The sequence below is a fragment of the Ursus americanus genome, chromosome 18 (genome assembly GCF_024610735.1).
Source record: "Ursus americanus isolate L20-20 chromosome 18, mUrsAme1.1.p, whole genome shotgun sequence".
NCBI lineage: Eukaryota > Metazoa > Chordata > Mammalia > Carnivora > Ursidae > Ursus > Ursus americanus.
This window is the reverse complement of record NC_142144.1, coordinates 12,208,793-12,220,877: the sequence shown is the minus strand read 5'-3', so window position 1 is coordinate 12,220,877 and position 12,085 is coordinate 12,208,793. Positions and strand designations below refer to the sequence as shown.

At 41.1% G+C, this 12,085-nt stretch overlaps 1 protein-coding gene across 1 annotated transcript; it reads left to right on the top strand.

Moving 5' to 3' along the window:
- The first annotated feature begins 584 nt into the window (after positions 1-584).
- LOC123788072 (olfactory receptor 1J4-like) lies at positions 585-9,096 on the top strand. Its single transcript, XM_045791158.1, is given in 3 exon segments — positions 585-1,286; positions 1,288-1,496; positions 9,036-9,096. Coding segments are annotated over 3 exon segments (972 nt in total).
- Positions 9,097-12,085: the final 2,989 nt, after the last annotated feature.

Genomic DNA, 12,085 nt, shown 5'->3' with positions numbered 1-12,085 from the left:
GATGACAATCTCTGTCCTTACTGTAGGAAGAACTCTGTTCTAATATCCTAACTCTCACTGAATCACTTAATTCCTCAAACTGTAAGGGCAGGCATTGCTATGCTTACCCTGCAGAGGTGCACAGCAGGGCTAAGAGAGAGTCAGCTATGGAGACTAGCTAGAAAAGAGTGGGGTCAGAACCCACCAGAAGTCTAGTCATACACTGCTCTGAACCAGTGCTTGAATAGGCTACTCCTTACTTAGAATGTGAGCTCCCTGAAGGAAGGCCTTCTTTCTTGTTTCTCCAGGAAAGAATATGGTTATTCTTTATTAAGTTATTAAGTAAATAAATTAAGTAAATAAAGTAAATAAAGTTATTTAAATTATTTAGTAAATAAAGAAATTTCCTCTGTTACATTACAGGGGCTTTTCTGGGTCATTGGAGCTCTGACGGGGAGGGTGAGGATTCAGCCCACGGCAGGTGGGAAATATCCTGAGGAATTTCTCAGTAGAAAGTAAATAACCCTACTGTGATTGTCACTCTTCCTATTTTTCATCTGGAACATTCCCAATATTCCTTCAATCTAATCAGAGAGAAAAGCAGCATGAGGAGGGAGAACCAGAGCGGCATGTCCGAGTTCCTCCTCCTGGGGCTCCCCATCTGGCCAGAGAAGCAGGGTGTGTTCTTCGCCCTGTTCCTGAGCATGTACCTGACCACGGTGCTGGGAAACCTGCTCATCGTCCTGCTCATCAAGCTGGACTCTCGCCTCCACACCCCCATGTACTTCTTCCTCAGCCACTTGGCCTTCACCGATGTCTCTTTCTCATCTGTCACCGTCCCTAAGATGCTGATAAACATGCATACTCAGGACAAATCCATCCCCTATGCAGGGTGTGTAACACAGACGTATTTTTTCATATTTTTTGGCTGCATTGATAACCTTCTTCTTGCAGTGATGGCATATGACAGGTACGTGGCTATTTGTCACCCTTTACAGTATACCACCATCATGAGGGAGGAGCTGTGTATATTTCTGTTGGCTGGATCCTGGTTCCTCTCCTGTGCAAGTGCCCTGTCCCACACCATCCTCCTGGCTAAACTGTCCTTCTGTGCTGACCACACCATCCCCCACTTCTTCTGTGACCTTGCTGCCCTGCTTAAACTCTCCTGCTCAGATACCTCCCTCAATGAGATTTTTATCTTCACTGTTGGGGGATTGGTCATTATCCTGTCATTTATTGGTGTTCTAGTGTCTTATGGCCGCATTGGGACCACCATCCTGAGGTTTCCCTCAATCAAGGGGGATATATAAAGCCTTGTCCACCTGTGGCTCCCACCTCTCTGTGGTATTTCTATTCTATGGGACAATTATGGTTCTGTACTTTTTCCCATCATCAAGGAACTCCAATGACAAAGACATAATTGCTTCAGTGATGTACACAGTGGTCACCCCCATGCTGAACCCCTTCATCTATAGCCTGAGGAACAGAGATATGAAAGGGGCCATGGGGAAACTTCTCAGAATGGGATAGGCTGGTGATGGGTATAAGGAGGGCACGTATTGCATGGTGCACTGGGTGTTATATGCAAGTAATGAATCATGGAACATTACATCAAAAACTAGGGATGTACTGTATGGTGACTAACATAACATAATAAAAATTATTATAAAAAGAAAGAAAATGAGAACAATCTAAAATTGATCATCTAAGCTTCCCCCTTAGGCAACTAGAGGAAGAAAGACAATACAAACTTAAAATACCAGCTCACATTGTGCCAATCCCCATCCCCCCTCGCAGGGGACAGGGAGACTCTACCCAAACAGGGTTGCCTGAATATCAGTGTGGCAGGCCCCACCCCCAGAAGGCAGGCTGAAAAATCAAGAAGCCCACAACCCTAAGATCCCTATAAAACAAGTGCACACTGCCTGAGCCCTGGTCAATAATTTGAGCTCTGGGCAACCCCACAACCTCTACTCATCAGAATGACAAGAAGGAGAAACTCCCCCCCCCCCCAGCAAAGAGGAGATAATGAGTCTCTGGCCTCTGCCACAGAACTGATGGATATGGATATAACCAAATTGTCAGAAATGGAGTTCAGAGTAACAATGGTCAAGATGTTGTACAGACTGGAAAAAATATTAACAAAAATATTAACGAGAACATAGAATCTCTAAGGGTGGAAATGAGAGTGAATCTGGCAGAAATTAAAAATGCTATGAATCAAATGCAGTCAAAACTAGATGCTCTGACAGCAAGGGTAAATGAGGCAGAAGAACGAATTAGTGAATTGGAGGATGGGATGGTAGAATAGAAAACTAAAACAGAAAATTGGCTCAAAAAAATCCAATCACAAGAATGTAGGTTATGGGAGATTACTGACTCAATGAAACGCTCCAATGTCAGAATCATTGGCATCCCCGAGGGGGTGCAGAAAGAAAGAGGTTTAGAAGAGATATTTGAGCAAATTGTAGCTGAAAACTTCCCTAATCTAGCAAAGGAAACAAGCATTCATGTCCAAGAGGCAGAGAGGACCCCTCCCAAATCAAACACAACAAACCTACGCCACGTCACATCATAGTGCAATTCGCAAATACTAGATCCAAGGATACAGTATTGAAAGCGGCCAGAGCAAGGAAATTTCTCACATACAAAGGCAAAAATATTAGGATTATATCAGACCTGTCTACACAGACCTGGAATGAGAGAAAGGGTTCGGAGGGGCATTTTTAAAGCTCTTTCAGAGAAAAACATGCAGCCAAGCATCCTTTATCCAGCAAGGCTGTCATTCAGAATTGATGGAGAGATAAGGACCTTCCAGAATCACCAGTCACTGACCAATTTCGTAACCATGAAACCAGCCGTAACCACGAAACCAGATATTAAGGGGGGTTCTATAAAAGTAAAAAGGCCCCAAGAGTGATACAGAACAGAAAGTTACAATCTATAGAAACAAAGACTTTACAGGCAACATGACATCATTAAAATCGTCTCTCTCAATAATCACTCTCAATGTGAATGGCCTAAATGCTCCCATAAAACACCACAGGGTTGCAGATTGGATAAAAAGGAATGACTCATCCATTTGCTGTCTACAAGTGACTCATTTTGAACCTAAAGATACATCCAGACTGAAAGTAAAGGGATGGAAAACCATCTTTCATGCCAATGGACCTCAAGAGAAAGCTGGGGTAGCAATTCTCATATCAGACAGATTGGATTTTAAGCTAAAGACTGTAGTTAGAGATACAGAAAGGCACTATATTATTCTTTTTTAAATTTTAATGTTTTTTTATTATATTATGTTAGTCACCATACAGTACATCCCTGGTTTCTGATGTAAAGTTCGATGATTCATTAGTTGCGTATAACACCCAGTGCACCATGCAGTATGTACCCTCCTTACTACCCATCACCAGTCTATCCCATTCCCCCACCCTTCTCCCCTCTGAAGCCCTCAGTTTATTTCTCAGAGTCCATAGTCTCTCATGCTTCATTCCCCCTTCTGATTAACCCCCTTTCTTTATCCCTTTCTTCCCCTACTGATCTTCCTAGTTCTTGTGTTCCATAGATGAGAGAAATCATATGATAATAGTCTTTCTCTGCTTGACTAATTTCACTTAGCATTATCTCCTCCAGTGCCATCCATGTTGCAGCAAATGTTGAGAACTCATTTTTTCTGATAGCTGAGTAATAAGTTGTGGTCCATATATACAATGGAATATTACTCAGCACTATATTATTCTTAAAGGATGTATCCAACAAATGGATATGACAATTATAAATATCTATGTCCCAAACAGGGGAGCACCAAGATACACAAGCCAACTCTTAACCAGAACAAAGAGACATATAGATAAAAATATGTTAATATGGGGTGCCTGGGTGGCACAGCGGTTGAGCGTCTGCCTTCGGCTCAGGGCATAATCCCGGTGTTATGGGATCAAGCCCCACATCAGGCTCCTCCACTGGGAGCCTGCTTCTTCCTCTCCCACTCCCCCTGCTTGTGTTCCCTCACTCGCTGGCTGTCTCTCTCTTTGTCGAATAAATAAATAAAATCTTTGAAAAAAAATATGTTAATAGTAGGGGACCTCAACACTCCACTATCAGCAATAGACAGATCACCTAAGCAGAAAATCAACAATGAAACAAGAGCTTTGATGCCATACTAGACCAGATGGACCTCATAGATATAAATAGAACACTACACCCCAGAACAAAAGAATACTCATTCTTTTTGGAATGCACATGGAACGTTCTCCAGAATAGACCATATGCTGGGTCACAAAACACGTCTCAACCTATACCAAAAGATTGAAATTATCCCCTGCGTATTCTCAGACCACAATGCTTTGAAATTGGAACTCGGTCACAAGGAAAATTTTGGAAGAAACTCAAAAACTTGGAAACTAAGAACCATCCTGCTCAAGAATGATTCGATAAACCAGGAAATCAAAAATCAATTTGAACAATTTATGGAGACCAACGAGAATGAAAGCACAATAGTCCAAAACCTATGGGACACTGCAAAGGCAGTCAAAGGGGAAAATACATAGCCATCCAAGCCTCACTCAAAAGAATAGGAAAATCTAAAATGCAGTTTTTATATTCTCACCTCAAGAAGCTGGAACAACAACAGAGGAACAGGCTTAATCTACGCATGAGAAAGCAGTTGATCAAGATTAGAGCAGAGATCAATGAATTAGAAACCAGGAGCACAATAGAGCAGATCAACAGAACTAGAAGCTGGTTCTTTGAAAGATTAAATAAGATCGATAAACAACTGGCCAGACTTAATCAAAAGAATAGAGAAAGGACCCAAATTAATAAAATTATGAATGAAAAAGGAGCAGTCACAACCAACACCAATGAAATTAGAAAGATTATTAGAAACTTTTATCAACAGCTTTATGCCAATAAATTAAGCAATCTGGAAGAGATGGAGGCCTTCCTGGAAACCCATAAACTACCAAGACTGAAACAGGAAGAAATTGATTTTTTAAACAGGCCAATTAATTATGAAGAGATTGAAAGAGTGATAAACAGCCTTCCAAATACAAAACTCCAGGACCGGACAGTTTTCCTGGGGAATTCTACCAAACATTCAAAGAAGAAATAATACCTATTCTCCTAAAGCTATTTCAAAAAATAGAAACAGAAGGAAAGCTACCAAACTCATTCTATGAGGCCAATATTACCTTGATCCCCAAAACAGGCAAAGACCCCATCAAAAAGGAGAATTACAGACCAATTTCCCTAATGAATATGTCCGCCAAAATCCTCAACAAGATCCTGGCTAATAGAATCTACAGTACATTAAAAGGATTATCCATCATGACCAAGTGGGATTGATCCCTGGGATGCAAGGGTGGTTCAACATTCACAAATCTATCAGTGTGATACATCATGTCAACAAGAAAAGAGTCAAGAACCATATGACCCTCTCAATAGATGCAGAAAAAGCATTTGACAAAATACAGCATCCTTTCCTGATTAAAACCCTTCAGAGTGTAGGGAGAGAGGGTACATTCCTCAATCTCATAAAAACCATCTATGAAAAGCCTACAGCAAATATCATTCTCAATGGGGAAAAGCTGGAAGCCTATCCCTTAAGACCAGGAACATGACAAGGATGTCCACTCTCGCCATTATTATTCAACATAGTACTAGAAGTCCTTGCAACAGCAATCAGACAACAAAAAGGGATAAAAGGTACCCAAATCAGCAAAGAAGAAGTCAAACTGTCTCTCTTCGCAGATGACATGATACTCTGTATGAAAAACACAAAAGAATCCACCCCCAAACTACTAGAAGTTATAGAGCCATTCAGTAATGTGGCGGGATACAAAATCAATGCTCAGAAATCAGTTGCATTTCTATACACGAACAATGAGACTGAAGAAAGAGAAATTAGGAAATCCATTCCATTTACAATAGCATGAAAAATCATATGTTATCTCAGAATTAACTTAACCAGAGAGGTAAAGGATCTATATTGTAGAAACTACAAATCACTCTCAAAAGACATTAAGGAAGACACAAAGAGATGGAAAAATATTCCATGCTCATGGATCAGAAGAAGTAACATAGTTAAAATGTCTATGCTACCCAGAGCAATCTACACTTTCAATGCCATCCCGATCAAGAAACCAATGACATTTTTCAAAGAACTGGAACAAACAGCCCTTAAATTTGTGTGGAACCAGAAAAGGCCCCGAATCACCAAGGAATTGTTGAAAAGGAAAAACAAAGCTGGGGGAATCACGTTGCCAGATTTCAAGCTGTACTACAAAGCTGTGATCACAAAGACAGCATGGTACTGGCACAGAAACAGACACATAGACCAATGGAACAGAATAGAGAACCCAGAAATGGACCCTCGGCTCTTTGGGCAACTAATCTTTGACAAAACAGGAAAAAACATCCGGTGTAAAAAAGACAGTCTCTTCAATAAATGGTGCTGGGAAAATTGGACAGCTACATGCAAAAGAATGAAACTTGACCACTCTCTCACACCATACCCAAAGATAAACTCCAAATGGATGAACGACCTCGATGTGAGACAGGAATCCATCAAAATCCTAGAGGAGAACATAGGCAGCAACCTCTATGACACCGGCCACAGCACCTTTTTTCTTTTCTTTTTTTTTTTTAAGATTTTATTTATTTATTTGACAGAGATAGAGACAGCCAGTGAGAGAGGGAACACAAGCAAGGGGAGTGGGAGAGGAAGAAGCAGGCTCCCAGCAGAGGAGCCTGATGTGGGGCTCAATCCCAGAACATGGGATCACGCCCTGAGGCAAAGGCAGACGCTTAACGACTGAGCCACCCAGGAGCCCCATACAGCACCTTTTTTCATAACACATCTCCAAAGGCAAGAAAAACAAAAGAAAAAATGAACTTGTGGGACTTCATCAAGATAAAAGGCTTCTGCACAGCCAAGGAAACAGTCAAAAAAACTAAGAGGCAGCCCACAGAATGGGAGAATATATTTGCAAATGACACTACAAATAAAAGACTGGTATCCAAGATCTACAAAGAACTTCTCAAACTCAATACACAAGAAACAAATAATCAAATCATAAAATGGGCAGGAGATATGATCAGACACTTTTCTAATGAAGACATACAAATGGCTAACAGACACGTGAAAAAATGTTCGAAATCATTAGCCATTAGGGAAATTCAAATCAAAACCACACTGAGATACCACCTTACGTCAGTTAGAATGGCAAAAATTGACAAGGCAGGAAACAATAATTGTTGGAGAGGATGTGGAAAAAGGGGATCCCTCTTACATTGTTGGTGGGAATGCAAATTGGTAGAGCCACTCTGGAAAACAGTGTGGAGGTCGCTTAAAAAGTTAAAAATTGAGCTACCCTATGATCCAGCAATTGCACTTTGGGTATTTACCCCAAAGATACAGATGTAGTGAAGAGAAGGGCCTTATGCACCCCAATGTTCATAGCAGCATTGTCCACAATAGCTAAATCATGGAAGGAGCTGAGATGCCCTTCAACAGATGACTGGATTAAGAAGATGTGGTCCATATATACAATGGAATATTATTCAGCCATCAAAAAGAACAATTTCTCAACATTTGATGTAACATGGACGGGACTGGAGGAGATAACGCTAAGTGAAATAAGTCAAGCAGAGAAGGACAATTATCATATGATTTCACTCATTTATGGAACATAAAAAGTAGGAGGATCGGTAGGAAAAGAAAGGGAAGAAGAAATGGGGGGTAAACAGAAGAGGGAATGAACCATGAGAGACTGTGGACTCGGGGAAACAAACTGAGGGCTTCAGAGGGGAGGGAGGTAGGGGAATGGGATAGGCTGGTTATGGGTATTAAGGAGGGCACGTATTGCATGGTGCACTGGGTGTTATACGCAACTAATGAGTCATGGAACTTTACATCAAAAACTAGGGATGTACTGTATGGTGACTAAGATAATATAATAAAAAAATCTGTGAAATGCTAAAAAAAATAAAATAAAATAACAGAATAAAAGAAATAATTAAATGTTGAAGTAGAAATCAGTGAAATTGAAAACAGAAAATCAACAGAGAAAATCAATGAAACCCAAAGTCAGTTCTTTGACAAAATCATTGAAATTGATAAACCTGTAGCCATGCTAACTAAGGAAAAAGAGGCCTTTACAAAACAGAAGGTGGACAAGGAATCTGCAGGAGGGTCAGAGCATCAGCTGGGGACAGACCCACTAGTTCCATAAGCTACAGGCTGAAGTACCATGAAAGCCCTGTGAAGCCTGAACAGGGGGACAGACTCTGTTCCATTACCTTTCAGATATTCATGGAGTACCTACTGTGTTTCAGTTCAGTGCAGTGAACAGAGCAGACACCACCCTCCTTATTCTATGTGATTTATGTTCCAGTGGGGAAGGGGCCAGGGGAGACCTATTGAGAAATATGTCAGCCTTACTGAAGAAGGGCAGGGGTGGTCAGATGGTTCACCAGGGTTCTCTCTGATGGAGGCTCTTTGTCAGCCCCTGCCCAGTGACCAGGCCTGCCACTGTCAGGGCAGCCAGAGTGGATGTGGGGGTGGGGAGCAGACCTTTGGATCAGTAGGGGACAACATAGGTGCTCAGTCCCTGCAGGAGTGTTGTGAGAAAGTGGTGTGGGAGGCAAAGCCAGGACTTCGACTCTGTTGCACATCCACCTACCCCAGCACCATCTCCTCTATCCTGGGCACCTGGTTGTACCAGTACTAGGAGGATTTCTGTCATCTTCTGCACTTTTTTTGGCCTAACACAGTTGGTGGCCTATGTGTAGCTCAACCTGCCCAGATTGGACATGGAGCACCATGCCCACCTTCTCCTGGCCCACCTGGAGCATCCAGAGCCTACTGGGGCAGAGCCTGAGGCAGTGGAGGACTAGGGGCTTGGTGCATGTGTGCATTTGAGGAAGGTAATGGGGTTGAGCCACAGTAGGAGATGCTTCCAGAGGCTGGTGTTGGGCCAGGAACAAAAAAATAGCTTCTGGCCACTCATCTGGTAGACTCCAGTCTGAAGAGACTTCCTGGGGTGGGGTCTGGGCTATGTGATGTTTTCTGTTTTTGGAAAGGCAAATGAAAGCTACTCATGTTGGTGAATCCTTTTCCTCTTCCACTTCTAGGGTCAGCTCTAGGGCTGGGTCTTTGACCAAGCTGGGTCCAGACCTGGAGCTAGCTCCAGTATCACCAGCTCTGTCATCAGCTCTAGTGGGAATTAGCACCAATTTTAAGTTAGAGCCAACCTCAGAGCTAGAGCTAGCTCCAGCATCATCTATAGCACTGGTCATAGAGCTAGGGCCAGCTCCAGTACCAATTCTAGCCCCAGTGCCAGAGCTGGAGTTAATTCCAGAACTGTTTTAACCTATTCTTAAATCAAATAGAGGGAGATAAACCATGAGAGACTATGGACTCTTGGAAACAAACTGAGGGTTTCAGAAGGGAGGGGGGTGGGGGATGGGGTAGCTGGGTGATGGGTATTAAGGAGGGCATGTGTTATGATGAGCACTGGCTGTTATATGCAACTAATGAATAATTGAACACTATATCAAAAACTAATGATGTAGTTACTATACAGTGGGTAACTGAACATTAATAATAATAATAATAATAATAATAATAATAATAATAATAATAAAAAAGATGTGGTATATACATATACAATGGACTATTACTTAGCCATAAAAAAGAATGAGATCTTGCCATTTGTGACAACATGGACGGACCTAGAGGGTATTATGCTAAGTAAAATAAGTCAGACAGAGAAAGACAAATACCATATGATTTCACTTACATATGGAATCTAAAAACCAAAACAAACCAAATAGACTCTTTTTTTAATAATAATTTTTTATTATATTGTTAGTCACCATACAGTACATCCTTAGCTTTTGAAGTAGTGTTCCATGATTCATTATTTGTGTATAATACCCAGTGCTCCATGCAATATGTGCCCTCCTTAATACCCATCACCAGCCTATCCCAATCCCCCACCCCCTCCCCTCTGAAGCCCTCAGTTTGTTTCCCCAGAGTCCATAGTGTCTCATGGTTCATTTCCCCTTCTGTTTACCCACCCCTTCATTCTTTTTTTTTTTAAGTTCCATGATTCATTACTTGCGTATAACAGCCAGTGCACCATGCAATACATGCCCTCCTTACTACCCATTACCATCCTACCCCCTTCATTCTTAAATACAGAGAACAAACTGGTGGTTGCCAGAGGGGAGGTGGGTGGGGGCATGGGCAAAATAGATAAAAGAGATTAAGAGGTACAAAATTCCAATTATAAAAAAATAAATCATGGAGTTGGAAAGTACGGCATAGGGAATATAGTCAATAATACTGTGGTAACACTGTATGGTGACAGGTGGTGACTACACTTATCACGGTGAGCACTGAGTAATGTATGAAATTATCACATCACTATGTTGTACATATGAAATGAACACAACATTGTGTGTCAATTATACTTTAATAATAAAAATTTTGGAAATTATAGACCAATTAAAAAATAAATAAAGCAAATAGATTAGTGGTTGTTTCTGGAGGATATAGACTGGGAAGGGATTCAAAGGAACTCTCTCGAGTGATGTCAATGCTTTGAATATTGATATGGATTTGTCAAAATAGATGGACTAGTTCAGTAATATCTAGCATATCAGTGCATGCAAAGCATATAATAAACTACAAAAAGAATACAGACTATTTTTAACTTCCTCTCAGCTTTATGAGGTGAAAAATAGCCAAGAGTAATACATGGTGATACAAATAAGAATAAAATTTACTTTTGCAAGAAATTATGGGGAGGAGCATGGTGGGAGTATTATTTCTTTATCTGGCTGATAATTTTGTGGATGTGTTAATTTATCAAACTGTGTTCTTAATATATGCTAATTTTCTCTGTTTTACTTCCATTAGTAAATATTTAGTTTTTTAAAAAACATCACTTGAGAAAGGGGACCCTCTTACACTGTTGGTGGGAATGCAAGCTGATACAGCCACTCTGGAAAACAGTATGGAGGTTCCTTAAAAAATTAAAAATGGAGCTAGCCTATGATCCAGCAATTGCACTACTAGGTATTTAACCCAAAGATACAGATGTAGTGAAAAGAAGGGGCACCTGCACCCCAATGTTCATAGCAGCAATGTCCACAATAGCCAAAGTGTGGAAGGTGCCAAGATGCCCTTCAACAGATGAATGAATAAAGAAGATGTGGTCCATATATACAGTGGAATATTACTCAGCCATCAAAAAGGATGAATACCCACCATTTGGATCCACATGGATGCAACTGGAGGTGATTATGCTAAGTGAAATAAGTTAAGCAGAGAAAGACAATTATCATATGGTTTCACTCATATGTGGAACACAAGGAATAGCATAGAGGACATTAGGGGAAGAAAGGGAAAACTGAGGGGGCGGAATCAGAGAGGGAGACAAACCATGAGAGACTCTGGACTCCAGGAAACAAACTGAGGGTTTCAGAGGGGACAAGGGTAGAGGGATGGGCTTGCTGGGTGATGGGTATTAAGGAGGGCACGTGTTGTAATGAGCACTGGGTGTTATACACAACTAATGAATCACTGAACACTACATCAAAAACTAATGATATACTGTATGGTGGCTAACTTAACATAATTAAAAAAAATCACTTGAATCTACCCATGGTCTCCTCCAAATCCTAATCCCTCATCTCCTCTCAAGAGGAAATGAGTAGCCTGAATTTTATGTTTATGATTCAATCAAATTTCTGTATTCTTATTTCTATGTGTATGCATCTCTTTGTCTATATATGACGTGTGTGTGTGTGTGTGCGTGTGTGTCTTAGTCTGCTTATACTGCCATAACAAAATGCCACAAACTTCATGGCTTAGGCAACAGAAATTTAATTTCTCACAGTTCTGGAGTCTAGAAGTCTAAGATTAAGGTTCTGGCAGATTCAGTTTTTGGTGAGAGCTCTCTTTCTGGCTCTTAGATGGCCTTCTCACTATGTCCTCATGTGGCCTTTTCCTAGTGTGTGTTCAGAGGGAATGAGCTCTCTGGTGTCTCTTCTTATAAGGACACTAATTCCAATGAATCATGAATCAGGG